The 21,795-nt window shown below is 43.3% G+C and overlaps 1 protein-coding gene and 1 non-coding gene across 3 annotated transcripts in view; one reads left to right on the top strand and one right to left on the bottom strand.

The window, feature by feature from the left end:
* The window catches only part of TP53BP2 (tumor protein p53 binding protein 2), a 47,705-nt gene extending 42,963 nt beyond the window's left edge, over positions 1-4,742 (bottom strand). For both annotated transcript variants that reach the window (XM_060272977.1, XM_060272979.1), the window contains exon 1: positions 4,430-4,742. In XM_060272977.1, coding sequence (XP_060128960.1) covers positions 4,430-4,456 — 27 coding nt within the window. In that variant the 5' untranslated portion in view covers positions 4,457-4,742. The remainder of the gene's footprint in view (positions 1-4,429) is intronic.
* A 3,486-nt stretch (positions 4,743-8,228) lies between these two features.
* Positions 8,229-8,335, top strand: LOC118083280 (U6 spliceosomal RNA). The gene has a single exon (XR_004692358.1). It is a non-coding gene; the product is annotated as a U6 spliceosomal RNA (small nuclear RNA).
* The last annotated feature ends 13,460 nt before the right edge of the window (positions 8,336-21,795 follow it).

The raw sequence follows: 21,795 nt of genomic DNA, 5'->3' as shown, positions 1-21,795 counted from the left end.
AGGCTTTTTACAGAAACAAGCTATGTTACAGGTCAACATGTGGAATATACCAAGTTTGGGATTGTTAACCATTTTTAAATAAGGGCAATCTGAGCCTTTATAATAAATAATTACTTTTCTTTTAGTAGCAGCATGCCGATTACTGGTGCAAAACTGAAAAGGATTGGAACACCTGTGTGTTTCTCATTAGAAACAGAATGCATGGTCAATTACTGTATTACAGGCACGTCCAACAGGTAGATCATGATCTACCGGTAGATCACTGGATGTCTGAAGTAGATCACTAGCTCAACATTTTTGCCCTGCACCCCCAAAAAACTGTGCTTTCCTCCTCCCTAAGAAAAGCTGAATAACTTTGACCTGAACCCAAAAAACCAGGGCCTTCCTTCCTAAAAAAAGCTCAACATCTTTGACCTGAACCCCTGCCATTTATAACTCTGAGATCGCAGTCTCTTGGGAGTTGGCCAGCCCTGCTGTATCAGGAAAAAATAGCAAAGAGATTACATGCATTGAATAATGCAAATGATGTAGACGATTTTGTTGAAATATGGCATCTTTTTATAAAATACTTTACTGATCGCCCTGAAGAATGACAACCACCTAAATCATTGACTGGACTTTGGCAAACTTAACTAGACTGATCCATCCTAGATGAGGAAGGGGGGTACATTTTGTTTTGATTTTATTTTTTATAACTGTTGTCATATAATGGAAATCAACAAAACTATATAAACTAATAAAAGAAAACCAATGTGGTTTTCCCCATGCAAACCAAGACCAAATCTCTACTTAGTCACAATGACCATGGTACCCTTGAGCCAGAAACTCTCTTAGGAACCTACCTCAAGAGGACGAAAACCACACACACCTCTCTGAGCTGTTGGGAGGAAAACTGGGATATAAATATTGTCGCACACCATCCCAAATCTCTGAGCAGTGTGAGATTCCAGGGGTTCCAAGCGCTTTACCTAGGGTTCCCAGCATTAACAACCCAAACGGGTCTTGCTTCTCCCAATAGGATCAGCCTTGGATTCAGACAAACATCAAGCATCAGGCTCTCCCTGTTGTTTGCTCGCTCTATCTCCTAGCCAGTGTGGTGTTGTGGTTAAGAGCGGTGGACTTGTAAGCTGGTGAACCAGGTTCGCTTCCCCGCTACTCCACATGCAGCTTCTGGGTGACCTTGGGCTAGTCACACTTCTCTGAAGTCTCTCAGTCTCACTCACCTCACAGAGTGTTTGTTGTGGGGGAGGAAGGGAAAGGAGAATGTTAGCCGCTTTGAGACTCCTTAAGGGGATGAAAGGTGGGATATCAAGTGCAAACTCTTCTTCTTCTTCTTCTAGCCCACATTACTTCTAAACTCTGGCTTCATTTCCTGAGGGAGCAACCCCACCCCTTTGCCATCTGGCACAGAGTCCTTTGATCCTCTGTTCTCTTTATGGCCCATCACCCCGAGCAATCACCTCAACATAGCTTAGGCTGGTTTAATTAGCTGTTAACACTTGTTGGGTCCAGGGATTAGAAGTGTCTAGCACTTCTCAAGCCTTAATTAAATTATGACACTTGTTGGGTCCAAGGATTGTAATGGTCTGGTACCCACAAACTCATATCGGGCCACCAAAGCAGTTATAGTCGCTACACCTATGGGAACTGTCCCATCTAACAAAAAAGAAATCAGTTAGAAGAATAAAACAAAAGCAAAATATTTTATGTCTGGAGATCCCTCCAACGATACCTTAGAAGTAACATACTTTTTGTTATGACCTCTTTATCTCTGTTCTCACCAATTAGCAAAAGGGATTAGAACTGTTGTTCTATAAATAACATTTGCAGCATTTGCAAGTCACAGTAGCTGGCATATTATGAAAATGTAGGTGTCACCCACTTTGTTCTTCCTCTATAGCGAGCTGGAGCAACAAACCATGATTCCTGGCTTAGTGTTACAGTCTGAACCAGGGTTCATGATTTGTTTTGCTCCAAACAGACCAAAATGGGATGTCAAGGTTTGTTATTGGCTTACCAATCAATATGTTAATGAAACAAAGGAATCTCTAATTCAAATGTAAGCCACGGGTTGTGGTTTGTTATTCCTGCTACAGGAGAAGCAAAGCAGGAATCATTTCTTCATTCATTATAAACTATTAACTGTGGCTTGCATAACATGTGAACTAGGCCAATAACTGAAAATGGGGAAATCTACCCTTGCACCTGTCTTCATTTATTCAGGTTGTGTGTACAGGAGTGTGTTTATATAGGCTAATATATTAAATTATTGAGGACAAGTTCTATTAGAAATACAGTAAGAGGTTAGTTAGTAAAGGTGCTCCTAGGCAAGTTTCATGTTTTTTTCCAATTACTATGTTTGTTAATGATAGCAATTTGAAAAAAATAAATCTTCCTGACATTGCACATGGTATATTGAAAGCAACCCAATGATCTTTCAGGAACAAGGACTTTGCCAGATTATTAAAACAGGGTCTAGAAGGAATGACAAGGGGGTGATCCATTGTCCACAGAATATCAGGTAATGCTGCAGGGTCAGCAATAACTTTGATGATACTTACAATTGCCAATGTTTTAACCCACCGACACACAAAAAACATTCTCAAAATGAGGGAGGCCTTAGAAGTTTGCCAGTGGTCACCAGTTGTGTCACTTTCCTCAGAATATTCAAAACAGGAATGGAAAAGTGTATTTTCCCAGCAACAAACCTAGCTGAGTGCTATGAAAATTCAATTCCCTCCCCCCAGAAAACTTCATATTTGCAACACATGCCTTGTGTAATGAAACAATAGTGATTATCTATGAACAGTTGATAAATAAACAAAGCATTGCTGCTTAGAAATGATTAACAGGATTTATATACAGCTTAAACATCAAAACCTGTAAGTAGTTTACATAAAATATATTCTTTGACAAATATCCTGAGAAAACATGGGAGATACATGTGTACGCACTTTCCATCTGCTGCAGAAATATCCAACCCTATTTCCAAAGCTCCCAAAAGTTCTAACATACTTGCAAACTGGCCAGCTAACACAACATGGAGCAACTAAATTCTTCTTGCTTTTTTGAGCTGTGAAGGCTATGCAATGCTATTATTTTCTCTTACCTCAGTTGTGGCTTAAGAGGCATCAGACACATTTGGATTTCTTTTAATGCAGAAAGAACTTCAGTGTTACCCATAAAATCCTTCATGAATGTGATTTGCTTTGTACCTATGGACTGTGAATCTGTATGTATCCTTATCTATGCACATACAATCATCAAAGCACATGATACTCTATACACAGGTTCATGTATTTCTCCACTAACAGCATTTTTCATATACATTGTCATAAAGCACAAAGTAGTCCTAAATGATTCTTAGGAACTGTCATCCCAATATTCTAGTCACTGAAATGTTTTTTGAATTAGTCACTTCATTATGTAAGTAGAAGAAACCACTAAAGAAACATAAGCAACCCTTGAGAATGTATCAGTTCTGGGGATATGATGGGATTTACCTGAGAAATTAATAAACCATCTGACTTTATTGATGCACAATTTCTACAAAAAGAATGAAGAAGCTTCTGACTGAAATAGTGGCTTAGTTCTTGTTATACTGGAGAGCAGAAAGCCTTTTAATTTAATTACTCCCCTGAAAAAACTAACCCCAAACCTTACTTTAGGCACTTACATACAACCAACCAGCTGGCCGTAGTGCTTTTGAACCACTAACCTAATAGCCTTTTTACCTGCACAACTTGTGCTTATAATCCTCCATTTCCTTTGACTTGAACTGACCACAGGGAGAAGCAGGTACTACTGGGTATTAGTTAAGTCTGCTTATTTTTAGTAAGGAAGCAATCAAAACTGGTCAGGGTTTCTGGGAAGGGAAACGTTAAACGAATTTGGCAGACCAGAGGGGGAGAAAAAAGTGTAGCGCAGGAGCTTCTCTCTTTTCTCTCCCCCCTCCCCTCACTCCACGAAGGCACTGGGAGGGCAGCTCTCCATTTTCTCGACGCGTTTCGCCGCGAGGAACAGGAACAGCAGCTCCATTTGCTGATCCTCCCGCGTCTCTCCCGAGTCCGGACTGAGAACGGCGGGCCAGATCCTTCCCTCCCTCCCCGCCACATACCCAGTTTGGGTGGGAAAGGACGGAGCGCTAAAGATCCCGCCGCCGCGTGCAACTTTTTAATATTCCCCATCCTAAGCCGCGTTTCCCAACTTTTCCTCCATTGGAAGTTGGACCGGGAAACGGCGGCGGCGGCGGCAATCTCCGTCTGCGTTGCAGAGAAAGACCAGATCTCCGGACGCAGGCAGAGGCCAAGGCACCACCAGCCCAGCCCTCGGCCCCGACCCTCGCGGGATCTAGCGACCTCGCCGCCCTACTGGAGGAAAGTCTCTCCCCCCGCCACGCGCCCCTTCTCTTGCAAGCTCGCGCACTTACCGGCATCATTTTGGCCCCGAACCGCATTGAGGCGACGGGTGCCGCTTCCTCCCCCTCGGGGACCGAGGAGCAGACCAATGGCTGGGGCCTGGGGAGGCGGAGCGGCCTGCCCTTGTTTGCCCAGGGACCTGTTGCGAGAGGCAGCCCGGCCCGCGCCGACGAGCGAGCTCCCTCTGGGTCCGGAACTCGCCGGGCGTGCGAGGCTCCCTTTAGACCCGCGCCCCGAGCTTTGTCTCCCCGGAGCCCCGCTCCAGCCTCCCCTCAGACGAAGCGGCCGCCGCCCTCGAAACTATCCCCCGCCGGCCCGGCAGGGAGGAGCAAGTGAGCCCCGGCCCCGCCCGAGTCCCACCCCCTAAGCAGGCTGGGCTCCCGAGAAGCCGAGATCTCCGCGCGCCGCCGCCGCCGCCGCCTCCCGCCGCCTGCCCCAGACGCGAGCGAGGATGAGGGGAATTAGCGCCCGGGGTCAAGAGGAGAGGTTCCCGCCATTCTCGGGGAAGCAGCAGCACATCCCGCCGCCTTTTCCTAGTGGGGACTCGCTGAGAAGGTGTCTGCCTCTTGGGCAATTTGCTCAGAACTTCTTCGTGGCCACAAAACGCGTTGCAGAAAGCTAAGGGAGAATTCCGCCCATAGCATCTCGCCAACCACAAGTTGTGGCTGTGCGCTCACATTAGGGCATTTTTGCGCGCGTGGGTCGCGCAGATCCGATTTTACGTGAACGGGTGGTGGTCTCCCGTAGGAAAACTGTGCATTTTCGGCCCCTCCCCTTGTTTTGCTTCGGGTTGTCTGCGCTTTGTTTTTTGTAATTCTGCGCTCCTCCCCCACTTTTAGGTATACAGTAATTTGAGTCGGAACAGTGGTCCATGCTCTCACGTGAGAACAAAGCGCCCCAAAACAGTGGTGCCAAAAAATATATATCACATTTTTGATTTAGTGCTCTCGCGCATCCCAGTTTTGTGCTGGGGCATGTTGGAGGGTATGGTGGCGTGACCACATTTGCATAACCTAAACTACCACAGAGATATCAACATTTTCCAAAGTTGGGGGTCCATGACTTGGCTTTTCAAAAGCAGGGGATCTGCACTGCAGTACTTAGTTCATTGGAAACCACTAGAGTAGACCACTTTATACTAAAGTGAGCTAGGATATAGGCGTTTGTTTGTCTATGGAACTCACTCCCACAGGATGCAGTGATGTCTCTATACCTAAATGACTTTAAACGGGAATCAGACAAATTCATAGACAGCAGGGCTGGTTGCGAGCCCCGGTGGCTGTGCTCTGCCTACCCAGTTGGAGTCAGTAATGCTTCTGAATAACAGCTGAGGGGAACCACAAGAGGGGAGAGCACTCTTGTGCTTGAATCCTGCTTGCTGGTTTCTCACAAGTATCTGATTGACCACTCTGATGCTGGACTGGGTAGGCCATTTGCCAGATCCGACAGGCTTTTCTTATCTTCTTATGGCACACATTCCTTGCATTCAAAAACAATACTGTGTATTCATTGTATACAACACAATATACAACAGGCAGGTGGAGCTTTTAAAAGTCTGTAAACATTACAGTCTACTCAGTCTCCTAAGAAACTATGAACAAATATGCAATTGACTAGAATCCTACTATACATACTTATTTGGAAATATGTCCCATTGAATTAAATAGGACTTACGTTTCAGTCAACATTAACAGGGTGGTGGTGGTACTGGAAGAGACTGTGTAAAAATCCTAGGACAGCGACCTTTGCATTGTAACACCAGGATTATGTAATAATCACAATTATTCTCACGCTTGTAATGTTTGACTGAGACATGTTGACACAAATGTACCATCCCACCTATATCAAAATGAAGGGTTGGGCACAGTTGAGCTAAAAGCCTATATTGTATGCTTAAGCAAAATGCTCTGTAAATATTGTCACAGTCCTTTTTTCCCTTTTTCTTTATTTAGTTTCATGTATCAGAACTTACATGGCTGCTTTCTACAACTTTTGTGTCTTTCTTTTCCCCCTCAATAAACATGTGCTCGGGTTGATTGTTTGATGTTTATTATTCTCTTTTTCTCAGTGCATTTTTTGTGTGTTAAAAATGAGGTACCAGTACTTGCATCTTGGTAAAAGTGCTATAGATGCCAGCACTAAATGGATCTCATGGGCAGCAAAATAAGGGTGACAGTATTCCACACCAGTGACCACCATCACAACAAAACACTATCTACATTGAAGTAAGTCCCATTATGCTCAGTGGGGCTTATACCCAGGTAACTGGAGGTATGCAACCCTATAACCACTTACCTGGGAACTTAGTTCTACCAATTAAGACTAGGGAATGGCTCAGGTTTTCTGTTTGCATTTTAATGTTTGTGATATTTGACTTTGTCTGGGATGCCCCTGTAGCATGGAGTTGCTTCACTATTCATTTGGGGCTATTTGCTCTGTTGTCAAAGGGTTTCTTAAGGAGTAATCTTTTCACTGGCTCCTTCAAGCAAGCAGGGACCACAAGCCCCCCTTACAAGGGAGGCATCAAATCACCTATCCAGACCCAGCCAGCTACCCCCTCCCTGCAAGTTTTTTTATCAGCCATGAGCAAGGGGCAAGAGCACAGGTGGTCAAACCAAACACCTTGTCATCTCCCAAGCATTACTAACTGAAGCTCATCCAACATAACAGGAATGGGCAATGTTCTGGACACACCTGCTGCAACAGCACAGTCGAGGTACAGGCAGATACAAGTAATTTTATCCTCAAAATGCTTTGCACACGATTTAAAGTGAGATGTGTGATGTAGTTGTTCGAACAGCTAATAATGTTAATACAGTATATTCCTGCGTATAAGACTACTTTTTAACCCAGGAAAATCTTTTCAAAAGTCGGGAGTCGTCTTATACGCCGGGTTGTTTTTAATACGGTGAGTATATCCCAAACTCTATATTTTAACTGGAAAAGTTGGGGGTCATCTTATACGCCCAGTCGTCTTATACGCCGGAATATACGGTACCTTATTTTAACATTAGTGTAACCAGTTGTATAATTTATCAACAATATGCTTATTTAGCAGGCGCAGCACTCTTCGAGAGGTGCCATAAAGTGCCCTCGGGGAATCAACTGATGCATTGCAGTTGTGTGAGTAGGCAGGGAGAATAGTTTACAGGGATGTAAATGCAGATAACATCTTCCACTGGAACCCTCATAATGTCATAGATAGTACTCTTTAATTTAGTGATGAATGTGGGTTATTTTTTCCATCCTCCCATAATGTTTTGCATGCCTGTCTGTTCGTGTTTGGTTTCACCACTGTCGTGACTGCATTGGGAGCTTAATTAAAAAAACAAAAAAACACATGAATAGCAAAGTCAAAAAGCAGTCAGAGATGGGGAAAGGAAAAACAAAATGCCTCTGGTGGATTTATTGGCATCAGAATATCTCTTAGCCTGTACCTCAGTCTCTTTTCACCTAGTTTCCAGAGTTTCTCTCAGATAATGATTTTGAAAACTGGAAAGCTGCAGTGGTGAGAGTAACCATACAAACCGCTTGTGTGTGTGTGTGTGTGTGTGTGTGTGTGTGTGTGTGTGTGTGAGAGAGAGAGAGAGAGAGAGAGAGGAAGGAAGGAAGGAAGGAAGGAAGGAAGGAAGGAAGGAAGGAAGGAAGGAAGGAAGGAAGGAAGGAAGTGCAGTATAGGTGAGGCATGATAACAGTTATCCAGGAGCTTTATCATGCACACAAATGCTAATTTACCATATCAGTAATCTTTTTTTGAACATTTTCCATTTGCATACTAAATTGGGGTGGCATACAATCCAGACTGGCAAAGAACCAGATGGCAAAGCACATATACTAAAATTGGAACGATACAGAGAAGATTAGCGTGGCCCCTGCGCAAGGATGACACGCAAATTCGTGAAGCGTTCCATATTTTTTCTCTTGCAGGGTTGAAGTAAATCCTGCGAACTGAATTTAAGAAGAGGAAATAAAAAACTGCGGGATAAGCTTTGATTAGAAAACCTTATGAGGGGATGGAGGGAAGTCACAGTGAAATACATGTTACTGTGTTATGGTGTTATTTGTTATGTTTAAATGTGTATTAATTGGAAAATCTAATAAAATGTTATTTTTTAAAAAAGAACCAGATGGCAAAGATTTAAAATAAGGCCCCAAAGTGTGAATAAACCTAAAATTCAGAATGCCAGTGGGCAGGGGGGAGTGTGGTGGGGAGGAGATAAGTAGGGCTGCCATCTATTACCAAAATACAGTTATACAATTTGAGAAGAATTCAGATTTTGAATGAAGAATTAAAAGGCCTGAGAAAAGTAAGTCTGCTCTTTTTGTAAAAGCTACGCAGTTATATTATTTTTTAAAAAAATCCCTTTCACCCTAAATCAAATTTTCCCCTAAAGAATAATTTTCTCAATGTTCACAACAAATTCTAGTTTCCAGCTATGATCAGGCTCAGGCTTTTCTTCTCTGTGCTGCTCAAAAACATGCCCTGAAACAAGAAAACAAGTACTGTGCAAGCTTTATTGAGAATACGGTAACAGGAACAGGCAGGTAGAAACCAAACCCAGCTTGGTACGATGTGCAAATGTATCTTCTTCTTAGAACAGTGAGTACCTACTTGTACATTACTTCACACAGAGATGAATCTTCATGTTCCTAACAGCATGCACCTTGTAATGGGATGGGTACAAGTGTCAGAACGAGAAGATAAACGTGAGAGTTTGATCTGGTTCAAACCCACCATTCACATGTGAGCAAGCCAGTCTCAATTATCGATTTCATAAAGCCTTATCAACTATGACCACCATCACAACACGCTCCTGGATTTATGCCTTAAGTCTTAGAGCCAGGGTCTTTTTTCAGCAGGAACTCACCAGAACTCCGTTCCAGCACCTCTCAGCTGGGTGTCATTGCCATTCTAAGAGAACAAAGGAGGTGTTCATGGTGAGTTATGGCACCTCTTTTTATAGAAAAATAGCACTGCTTAAAGCATTTTCAGAAGAGGAAGAAGACATGCAGGAGCCCTTTCCAATAGTAAATATAACACAACATGAGAAGTCAAATGCTATGTGTGCCTGTTATGGTTGTAGGAATTATTTCTGCCTAGTCATAATTCCAGTAATTGAGGGGTAATGGCAGAATGAAGAGGAAAAGGCCCATCCTTCAGTGGTAGAGCAACTGATTTGCAGGCAAAAGGCCACAGCACCTCAGGTATTGGCAGGAAAGGCTCCTGTCTGAAATCCTGGAGAACTGTTGCCCGTGATTTCCCAACCCCCCCCCCCCATGGGCCACTTGAAAAATGCTGAGGGTTTTGGCAAACCATTTGATTTTTCCGGCTGTTGCAGCAATTGTAGCACCATGTTCTTGATGCTTTGATTTTTAATTTTATCTATTTATGCAATATACCTGAATGCATGGTCCGTTCTCAGTTCCTATCTAGAAGAATAAATTTCCATACCAACTGAAAACGATTCTGGTCACATAGAAAAGCAATCAGATGACCACAGCTGCTTGAAAGGTGACTAGAACTTGCTGCATTATCAAGGAAGGTTGTATTTCCAGAGAAGATGAGAGGAGGTTAGGAAAGAACAGAAGTTTTAAAAGCAATAGCTCTCAGCAATTGCAGCAGCAGTGAAAACCAAGCTTCCCAGAGAACTGTAGCCTGTCAAATCTCCAGCAATTTTTGACTTGGCAAGACAGCGGAAACATGAAGCAACACCATTATGTCATCAGCGGTGCTTTTCATTGGCTAAACCCCAAGAGTGTATCTTAGCAACGCCTGGAACAGTCAAAACATTACAATTAACTCTTTCATTTGTGTTATATAAACAACACTCAATTTTCTTGTACTTTAACATTGCAACCTTTTTTCTAAGAACAGCAATAATCAAATAAAATGTTTTGACAGCAGCATGGACTTCTCAGTCAAGGTGAACAACCATGTAATTTTTAGTCTGTAACAAACATTTCTGAAACTGTTTACCTGTATTAATTTAGAATAGGGTGTGTGGCTACACTCAACATTTCACACTCACAGGCCAGTTTGATGAAACTAAGTATCCTATAGTATCTCTAAAAATGTATTGAAAGTTATTTAAAGTTCTGTAGTTTGTTGCTGCAGAGCAGTCATCAAATGCTTATGCTATGGTCAAATGGTTATTATTTAATGTCCTTCAAAACTTTTTCATTTAATTTGTAAGAGAGAGCACGTATATGTGTGTGTTCAATCTGTGCTTACATTCTGCAAAGTTCGCAAGCCCCAAACATACTTGAAACTCAGCAAGCTATAACTGCATGAACATCAGTTGGGCTGTAATAATTATACACACTTATCTGGGAGTAAGTCCCATCCAGCAATATAGCTCTAAAATTCTGGAGCATTCTCTTCTGTTAGCTGAGTGTAACCAAAGCTTATGCCACAATAAATCTGTTAGTATATGGTGCCACAGGGTTCCTTGCTGTTTCCATATGCAAAGCCCCCCCCCCCCGCTTCATCCTTTGGTTGCTTGCTGCATTTGCCTGGATGTAAATTAAATGTTACAGGCTTCCAAATGCACAACAATCCACATTCGTCTTCCTCAAGCTTCACAAAACCACAAATGCTCCCTAGTGGTTTGTACGGATACTTCAAGTGCATTTCTGAAGTTTCCTGCATGGAGGATCAATACAAACACTGAGGAACTTGTTGCTTGGTTATCGTCTTTTCCTGAGAAGAGGATGTTTGGTTTGTTAATTAAAAATATTTGCAGCCTGCCTTTCCATTCACCATGAATCCAAAGAGTGACTTGTAGTTAAAACACCAGGCATAATAAAAAACAACATTTTTAAAATACATAAAACAGCCAACAGATAAAAGAAACAGACTTCTGATAGACGATTCATCAAAAATAAGTAAGATCAACACCATCAATATTTTGCAGCCAAGTTGCCCCAGTAAAATCACCTCATATGATAAAGGCATCAGGCAAGAAATAAGATCCTATCCTATGTGCCTGCCTCTCTCACATACTTGTTGTTCCACAGCAACACTTAAAAAGACTTCTGAAGATGATCTAGGCCAGGCATCCCCAAACTGCAGCCCTCCAGATGTTTTGGCCTACAACTCCCATAATCCCTAGCTAACAGGACCACTGGTTGGGGAAAGTGGGAATTGTAGTCCAAAACATCTGGAGGGCCGAAGTTTGGGGATGCCTGATCTAGGCATCCAGGTATACTCAAACACAATAAGGTGGTTGAATATTGTGGTTCCAGGCTATTTAGGACTTTAAAAAAAATCAAAAGTAGCCTTTTGAGTTGGGGAAGAAAGATGAAGGAAAGTTAGTTAATAGTGAGTGGCATAGTGTATGATTACACCTCATGTCAAATTGCATGTGTATGGTTAGTGCTGAAGTGTCTCAGAATGAAAGCTATCAAGGTTAACAGGTGTCTGAAAGTCATATTACAGCTTAATTGCTCTTTCCCTTGATTTGCATTAAATGGGGCTGGAAGAAAACTGAGGTGCCAGCTTTAATAAAATGGGGGGGGGGGCTCAGGTAAGCCCTGCCCCATAGGACATGGTGTGCACACACCATTTGAATGGCAATGCCCATCAACTGGTGGGGGCAGCTCCCTCAAATATTTTTTTTTGGGGGGGCAAAGCCCCCTTGGCCCTAGGAGTTGTCTCCTATGCTGGGTAGAAAGAATGAAGCTAGGATCAAAGCCATTATAGGAGCAGAACAATGCAGTAAAGGAGTCCCAGTTTCCCTGATTTCCCAAGCAAAATCCTGGCCAATACAGTACAGCCAAGAATTTAAAGAGTGTGCTAGCCAATCAGGCTATGGCTTGCCCAGAGCTAATCACAATGTCCTGTAAACCGATTTCAATATGATTATTTCATCAGCATAAATGTACCAAAGGGGCTGAGCAATTAATTGCTCATTGACACAAGGCATGATCAACCAATTTTAAGACAATTTTATTTTAGAGGAATAGCTGAGCTCTCATGCTGCCTCCCATTGAAAGCAGCGTGAGTTAACAAGTGCTGCTGACTATTGGTTTTTTAAAAAAGCTCTCCTAGGGCTTTGCCCTCCCCCCAAAAAGCTCAACAACTTTTGTGTCCATATTTTCACTTTTTGAAATATGGCAATCCTATCTCTCCTACCTTTCGCCCCACCTGCAAATAGATCATTACCACTGCTCTGATTCAATTCAGTGCCCGTGCCCCTGTGCCTTTTTTACATTAAACAAAATACAGTGGTACCTCTGGTTGCGGACACGATCTGTTCCAGGGTGCCGTTCGCACCCAAAAAAGTCCGCAAACAGAGCGGCACCTCTGCGCATGCACGAAGTGCGATAGAGCGTTTCTGTGCATGTGCGAAGCATGCAGAACGCTTCTGCGCGTGTGGCGAAACCCAGAAGTAAACACTTCCAGGTTTGCCACGTGCGCAAGCTGAAAAGACGCAACCTGAAGCGCAACATGAGGTATGACTGTACCAGAAGAAGAAGAAGAGGAGTTTGGATTTGATATCCCACTTTATCACTACCCGAAGGAGTCTCAAAGCGACTAACAATCTCCTTTCCCCTCCTCCCCCACAACAGACACCCTGTGAGGTGAGTGGGGCTGAGAGACTTCAGAGAAGTGTGACTAGCCCAAGGTCACCCAGCAGCTGCATGTGGAGGAGCGGAGACACGAACCCGGTTCCCCAGATTACAAGACTATCGCTCTTAACCACTACACCACACTGGCTCTACCAGGAGATTGGATCATACATCCTCCTTATCCGAAGTGGGTTGGTCTTTTCTCACGCTCTATACCTTTCCTGTTTAGCACCACACACACACCCTTGATGTAATTAAGCTGGTTCTAATTACTATTATTATAAATGTTTACCTAATAATTGTTTTCATATGTAAGAATGACATCATGTGCAAACATCATTCAGATGGGATTTTAGAACAGGCATCAGCACCTGGCATTATTGGGCAGCTGCCAAGGCCCCAGGGCCCTGTTAGGGCCCCTGTTGATTTTTCCCTGGCCCCTTTTCTTGGTCTAGTGCTGCAAGTAGTGCCAAATGACTCAGACCACCTGCCATTTAAATTTCCCACAACGCCCTGGAGCAACACGACTTTGAGAGTATTGTGGAAAACCAAAATGGTGATTAGACCCAGTCACCTAGTGCTGTTGCTAGAAGTACACTTTGCTGGTGTCGCCCATTGCTACCAACTACACCTTCTGATACACCTGACAGAGCCTAGGGTTTGCTGATCAGCAGGTCGGCGGTTCAAATCCCCATGATGGGGTGAGCTCCCATTGCTCAGTCCCAGCTCCTGCCAACCTAGCATTTCGAAAGCACCTCAAAGTGAACCACATTCAGACCAGGTCTCTCTAACATTGTGTATGCCATCAAATGCCAACGGTGCCCTTCAGCTCTCTATATTGGACAAACAGGCCAAACCCTACGCCAAAGGATAAATGGACATAAATCTGACACCAGGAATCCCAATACAGAGAAACCAGTAGGAGAACACTTCAATCTCCCAGGACATACTATGCAAGATCTCAAAGTAGCTGTTTTATTACAGAGAAATTTCAGAAACAGACTGGAAAGAGAAGTTGCTGAATTGCAACTCATTACCAAGCTTAAAACCATGGAGAGACATGGTCTGAATAAGGACACTGGATTCTTATCTCATTATACATGATCAAACTTTCTTTAGCACCTCAACCCTTGCTTTTTCCTGCAACACCAATTGCAGTCGTTAACAGTTGTTGACAGTCATCAACAGGTTTACCACTCCTATCAGCCAATCACCCATTCCCACCACCCTTCTGAGTAATACCCTCCCCACCCTCTGACTATACATAAGGTTCTGGTGACTTCTGTTTCAGTGTATCTGAAGAAGTGTGCATGCACACAAAAGCTCATACCTATGACAAACTTAGTTGGTCTCTAAGGTGCTACTCAAAGGATTTTTTATTTTGTTTTGACTGCATCAGACCAACACAGCTACCTACCTGTAACTAATACTTAACTCAAATTAATGCATCAAGTGGTTAAGACCATAGAGTAAGCTGTCCTGCCAGGCTTAGCAAGGTCCTCCCCCTCACCTTGGGAAAAAGGATTATCAGGCCATTGTTCTTTCATTCCACCATGTGAACCCTACAAGTAAGGAGATCTAAACTGGATGCTCCAAGCTTAGACTGTGTGGCTTATGCAAGCTTTCTTTGTGTTTATATACAAATGATTTAGGACAACCATTTTTGGAACCTAAGTCATACTTGCTTGGCAGAGGGTTGGACTGGATGGCCCTTGTGGTCTCTTCCAACTCTATGATTCTATGATTCTACACCTTTTCTTGCTGCTGTATGAAAAAGTACATGAATCTTACCTTTGAAGTGTTTGTTAGGAAACCATTTTTAACTTACCAAACGTGTGGTCTCTTTTTAATTTACCACACAAATGTGTGAGGAACTTTGGAAGTAACTTAGAAGGGGATTTTAAGTCTAAATAGCCTACGGTATATTTCCACACTTTACTTTGCTGCATATTTTCCCCAGTGTATCTGATTACTCCCATATCAGGTAAACCCAAATTTACAGGAGGAAAGCATCAATATTTTTGTTGTTTAAGGGTGACATCCTTTGCATTCCCATTTAATCTGAGCAGTCCAAACAGTCAACTCTGGTGTGGACAAGCCCTAACAGAATTCTGTAAAAAAACCTTTGATTAAATAACAATTAAATAATACTTAAATCTGGTCCAGAAAGGAGAGTCTTTTTGATGATGTAAGCAGTCCCACAGCTATCGAGACATATTCTGTGGTAATGTTAATCTGAACAATAGCTGAGTCTCAAAACATTTTCCTATCCTCCTCCTTCCTGAAGGATGGGTCATATTCCTCTATCTCTTCACTGGGAGCTTCCAAACTATCACTATTTTTGGGTGGGATTCAATCAGCAAATTAAGATTGCACAATTAAGGTTGATATAGCACTCTTGTGGTGTTTTTGCGATAAGGAAAGTGATGGGAAATTGCACTGATCAGGGTGTAATTCTGTTTCAATGTATCTGAAGAAGTGTGCATGCAGACGAAAGCTCATACCTACGGTATGATGAACTTAGTTGGTCTCTAAGGTGCTACTGGAAGGATTTATTTTATTTTATTTTGACTGCATCAGACCAACACCTGTAACAGGGTGAAATGATTATTGCTTGCTGTAATGCTGCAATGTCATATAGCCTCCCCACAAACAAATCAGGATGAGTGCTCAATAAACTGGTCACCTGGAAGTGACCGCTTTTTATCAGAAAGAGTTTGCACAGTCAATATGTGTGTTTGTATATCTGTAGTTGTTGGACAACAGTTTTCCCAGAGAACCACAGGTCAAGTGTGCCTTTAAAAACATTTGTGAACACACAGCTACTACGTGATGATGTTTAAGCACAGTAAAGATGGTGAACATGTAACAAACATGCAAGTCACATGTTAACATACTTCATGCAATTGTGCTGTGGAAATTTTGGGCATTGTGAATAACCATTAACATCCTATTTTTAATTGGTGGGTTAGCCCACTATTTCCAGTGACTTCCTGAGTTTAAGAAGATATTGCCACAAAATTAATAGGTAGCTTAGTTGTCTAGCTAATTATGATGCTACGGTAAGCAGTGAATCCTCCCAAAATCTCTTTCTGACTGACAGTAATATAATACCTGTCAGATGTCTTTGCCTTTTATTGTTTAGTATTTGATGCCTGTACATTGGTAAGAAATATTTAAAAGTAGGAGGAGATAATTTGAGCTGTTCTTTGCAATTTATTATTGTTATACTGTGAACACCTGGCGGACTTGCCATATATTCTTAACTACATGTGACTAACTTGGCATGAGACCTGCTTTTCAAACATGGGTTCCTGGGGGCGGGGAAGCACTCTGCATATTCCCAAAGACAACTTGTTTATTTATGCAATAAAGAATGTCTAAGGTGATGTAGAAAAACCCTGCTCCTTTTCCCTTACGGGGTACCCAAGAGCCCATATAGAGTCCTTAAGTGGGTTCCCTATCGGTAGGAGAAAATAACAGAGGCCACGCAGAGAATATTGAAAAGCAAAGTAGCTAGTAAGCTTGATCTTTATTAAACTGTTGCAACAGGGTCCTCACTCACCACATCCAGGAAGGAGGAGGAACCCAGAACAATGGTGTGCAAGCCCTTATATAGACTTTTGAAATTGCCCACCCTGTAGCTCAAGACCACTTCCCAATACATCATACATACATCACAGAAGGAGGCGGTCTACAACAGCCTGGCCATTCTTTTGTAATGCTAAATACTTTAATTCCTGAATCTAGGTCACAGGCTCACCCAATTTATACACAAATACAGTATGCCCAGGTAAGCAAAAGACAATTGAGAGGCGTTCCCATTTTCTTCCTCCTTGCACAGAAACATTTGAGATCAATTTGGGAGAGTCAAAATGGTTTCAGGATTGCTCTCCTGTACTATTTCAGACACTTGGTTTATATATTTATGTGTTTGCCTTGTAAATTTATAAACATTTAATTTATATATTTGAGACCTTAAATTCTAACAAAGATAAGTGCTGCCAATGTTTTTAGGCCCCTGAGTACACTTGGAGTTTTTTATTGCTCAGGGCGCTACCCTTCTGGTCAATTGTCTCACCTTTCTCTTGGACTAGTGCCCCCTGCCCCCCCCCCCAGAGAGAGAACTATTTTGCTTTCTCAATTAATCTGAGACTTGAAAAGCACATAAAGGTGAAAAGGGGGGGGGAAGTCCCAATTGCCTCCTTAACCTCTATATACTTTTCAAAGAGCAAAAGGTAAATGCTCTCATCACCTCATGACCAAGTTGGCAGCGGGGGGGGGGGGCGCTAAAAAGTTTAATGAGGGGAGAGGAATCGCTCATGGCTTCCATTGCACCCATGGGCACCACATTGGTAACCTTTGCCTAACACCTTAAGCAGCTCTGTCAGGAAGTATTTTCCCTATAGCTGTATAGGAGAGAAGATAACTAATTTGTCATTTCCTAGACTCCTGCTTCTTTATCTGGGTCCGGCTCAATATGTCACCAATTGGGGGTGGGGTAGGAAGTGTCAATTTAATCTAAGATGCTGTGGCAAAAACTCTCTAGCAAATAGTTAAAATGCACAGATGCTGGCAATTGCCTTGCAGTACTGCAACTTACCTTGCAGTAAGTAACAAAGTGTCCTGCAGCCTGGCCTACCTTGCAAGGCTAGAAGGTACAACCATTTGTCACAGATATAAACTTTCCAGCCCTGTTTCAGGGCTTCTCAGCCAGTGTCAGCAATACTGAGCTAGATACAACAAAGGTCTGACTTAGCTTTCTATGTTCTGGCCTACGGTAAATTTTTAAATAGAAGGGCAAAGAAGGAAAAACAAAAAGATGAAGTATACTGTATTTGCCATGCTAGGAAACTCCCATATGTTTCAAGTATGTGATGTAGGCTTCACAGCATAATGTCATATATTTGGCTTATTGATTAAACTTTGAGTATATTATAAAAGATAATAAAGATTCAATTTATGTTATTGTTTAAGAGCATAAGACCAAAGCCAGGTATACTTAAACAGAGTTGGTTACTTAAACAGGTCTCCCCTAAGATACTCACCAGCATACTATCTGTCACCTCCGCAGGTTGCAGGCTGTCCATTGTTATTAATCTGGAGTACAGAAACTCTTTTGCCGAGTTGCATCATGCACCTGTCGTCAAATCATCCATCCCTTCTCTGAGCACCGCATTTGCTAGCTAGATGCTTGAATTCCCAAGAAGAACCTGTTTACTGCACCGCCACCCTAGCAAAAGGGAGTGTGAGCCTAAAGTGTTGTGCAACTATGACGGCATTGCAACAGGAGAGACAGCCTCTCAAGTGTAGGAAGATCCTAAATCACTAATAGGTGGTTTTCAATGCCACCTTTTTATTCATTTATTCAGCAGCCCATACAAATAGAGCATCCTGTTTTATCTCTCACTAGAGTTGCCACCTATTTATTCTTTTATTCCTGTTTATTCATTGCCGTCTGTTTATTCATAAACAACCTGTACAAACACTGTTTTTGTTTCTCACATGGGTTTTGAGCCACAAGTCATCTGAACTGGCACATACTGTATCTGTAATTCTATTGAGTCCACTTTAGTCTTCAAGTCTTTTGTGGGGTTAATGCAGCAATCCTATGAATGCTTATTTAGGAGAAAGCTCATTGAAGCTTAATTCTGAGTAACTATCCTAAGGCTTGCCCTGCACATGGTTTTCAGTGGAGCAATCCTATACAGTACTTATAACATCAGAAGGTAAGTTTGATGCAGTTAAGTGGGAATAAAAGTGAAGTTCAACTTTTTGTTCTTGGTCCATCTTACATACTGAGACTCAGTCAGTTTGTGATTTAAATGAGCATTCGGGGGCATGTTGACTCAGGAGGAAGTGCCACTGTATTCAGTAGAGCTTACTCCCAAGTAAGTATGCATAGGAAGAGGAGAGGAATCTCTTTCATGTCATGGTCCATATTCCCTCTGGGAAAACTGGTTGGGAGTGACAAAGGAGGCAGAATGAGGTTGAGGAGAAGCTGGAGACACAGAAGGGAAATCAGGGTTGACTCCATCTTATCTATTTAGGTTGGCCAAGTTTTGCTGTCAGGGCACCTGTGCCTATTACACCTATAATAGTGTCTAGGGAAGCTTAGAGCCCCAAATGTGTGGCAGTGGGCATCGGGCAGTAGAGAAGCAGAGAAGCAGGAATCATAGATTTATAGAAAAGGGAACACAAGGGTCATGTAGTCCAACCCTCTGCAATGCAGGAATTTCACTCAATGTGGGGCTCAAACCCACAAGCCTGAGATTAAAAGTCTCATGCTCTACAGTCTGAGCTCTCGCTCAACCCAAGCTTGTTTAGCTCCTGGTCCAACTGTAATACTGTCGGGGCGGGTATTATTTTTGTTTGTTATTATGGCATGCATTTTTGTGTTTTCATATTACAAACTGCTCTGTGATCTTTGGATGAAGGGCGGCAAATAATAATAATAATAATAATAATAATAATAATAATAATAATAATGCAATGTGGAGGCTCAGCACAAGGACCTGGATTTGAATCTTGCCTCAACCCCCCCCCCCTCAAGAGAAAACCTTGTGGGAGGGGGAGATGTGCTTTCCTCTGTTCCCCTCCTTTCCTCTCTGCCTCACATATTTACAGTATAGTCTGAGATTCTTTCAGCTCCAATCCTATGCTGAGGTGTTAAATTTAAGGCCTTATGCCAGGAGCACATGACATTGCCTTGCACCCTATCAGGTTGTTGGGATACTTAGCTCAATATTGCCTCTATCGGGCTTTGCCAACATGGTGCCCACCATGTCCTGCCAGGGTGCCTGCCAATCTTCCCTTCATCCCCTGTTCAGAAGTCAAACTCTTTAAGTTGGAGGAAGCTGCCCAAGTTTCTCTCTTTACTAGGGTATTTTCTCAGTGGGGCTAGTTCACAGCCCTCGTTTCCAAGTGAGCAGTGCTTTTTTTTCTAAAAAAAATGTTTAGGGGTTCTCTCATTTTGGGATGCGGGTGGCGCTGTGGGTTAAACCACATAGCCTAGGGCTTGCCGATCAGAAGGTCTGCAGTTCGAATCCCCGCGACGGGGTGAGTTCCTGTTGCTCAGTCCCTGCTCCTGCCAACCTAGCAGTTTGAAAGCACATCAAAGTGCAAGTAGATAAATAGGTACCACTCTGGTGGGAAGGTAAACGGCGTTTTCGTGCACTGCTCTGGTTCGCCAGAAGCGGCTTAGTCATGCTGGCCACATGACCTGGAAGCTGTACGCCGGCTCCCTTGGCCAATAACGCGAGATGAGCACCGCAACCCCAGAGTCGGTCACGACTGGACCTAATGGTCAGGGGTCCCTTTACCTTTACCTTAATTTTCCTACTCATATTGAAATACAGTACTGCCGCTCAATGAGGCCAAACTTAGATTATTACAGTCATACCTCGGTTTAAGTACGCCTCGGTTTGAGTATTTTCAGTTTAAGTACTCCACGGACCCATCTGGAACGGATTAATCCACAGGCCCGGCTCTAGGGGTAGTCTCGGTGGCGCAGGGCGCCAGGCCGGTAGGAGGGCGCCGCGCGGAAGCCGTGCTGCGCACTGCGGCCGCCCACCAGGGAGGGGGCACCGGAGCGATCTCCGCGCCACGGCGCCAGGGCACCCGACCAGCTTGAGACAGCCCTGTTAATCCACTTTCCATTACTTTCAATGGGAAAGTTTGCTTCAGATTAAGTACGCTTCAGTTTAAGTACTCCACAGACCATCTGGAACGGATTAATCCACTTTCCATTACTTTCGATGGGAAAGTTCGCTTCAGGTGAAGTACGCTTCAGGTTAAGTACAGACTTCCGGAACCAATTGTGCTTGTAAACTGAGGTACCACTGTATTGTATTTCAATATTTTGCTAGACGCTGCCCAGAGCATAGCTGCCAAGTCTCCCTCTGAAAAATGCGGGATCAGCAGCAGCGTGGCACCGGAAGTCACTTCTATGCATGTCTGGACATGCGTAGAAGCAACTTCCGGTGCTGCTCTGCCTGATTTTTGGTGCCCAGGCATGGGCGGAGCGGCACTTCTACATGCGTAGAAGCGACTTCTGGTGCCGCGCTACCCATGTCTGGGCACCGGAAATCGGGCGGCACCAGCACCCAAAATGGAGCCTCCCTGGCAGGTAGGAAATCTGGGAGATTTACGGGATTTTTTCCAATCCGGGCTGCCAGCGGGAAACGGATTAAAATATGGGGGGTTTCCCGCAAAAAACGGGAGACTTAGCTATGGCCCAGAGTTGGCTGGGGAAACCCAGCCAGATGGGCGGGGTATAAATTATTATTATTATTATTATTATTATTATTATTATTATTATTATTATATTCACAAAATGTTTAGGGTATGCGTACTCCTGCATCCCCCCAGAAAAAGAAGGACTGGCTAAGCCCATGGTCACTCACATGCATGTGTGAACCACACCAACCCCTAAACATTATTGGGGGGGGTATACCTCTACAATGATGTTTTGCTGCTGAACGCAGGACTTGGGGTTGCTTATTATGGCTATTTATAGGGGTTGGTGTGGTTCACACATGCATGAGTTTTCAGGGAGAAGTGGTGTGTATGTGTGTGTGGCCATCTGTCATGGGTGCTTTAGCTGAGATTCTTGCACTGTAGGGGGGTTGGACTAGATGACCCTCGGGCACCCCTTCCAACTCTTCAGTTCTCTGTTTCTTTGACTCCAAGACAGCGGGAGGCCGGCCCTGCCGAGCAGCAGGATCCCTCAGAAGAGGACGAGAAAGAAAGAAAGAAAGAAAGAAAGAAAGAAAGAAAGAAAGAAAGAAAGAAAGAAAGAAAGAAA

The sequence above is a fragment of the Zootoca vivipara genome, chromosome 3, assembly GCF_963506605.1.
Source record: "Zootoca vivipara chromosome 3, rZooViv1.1, whole genome shotgun sequence".
Taxonomy (NCBI): domain Eukaryota; kingdom Metazoa; phylum Chordata; class Lepidosauria; order Squamata; family Lacertidae; genus Zootoca; species Zootoca vivipara.
This window is presented reverse-complemented; position numbering and strand designations above follow the sequence as displayed.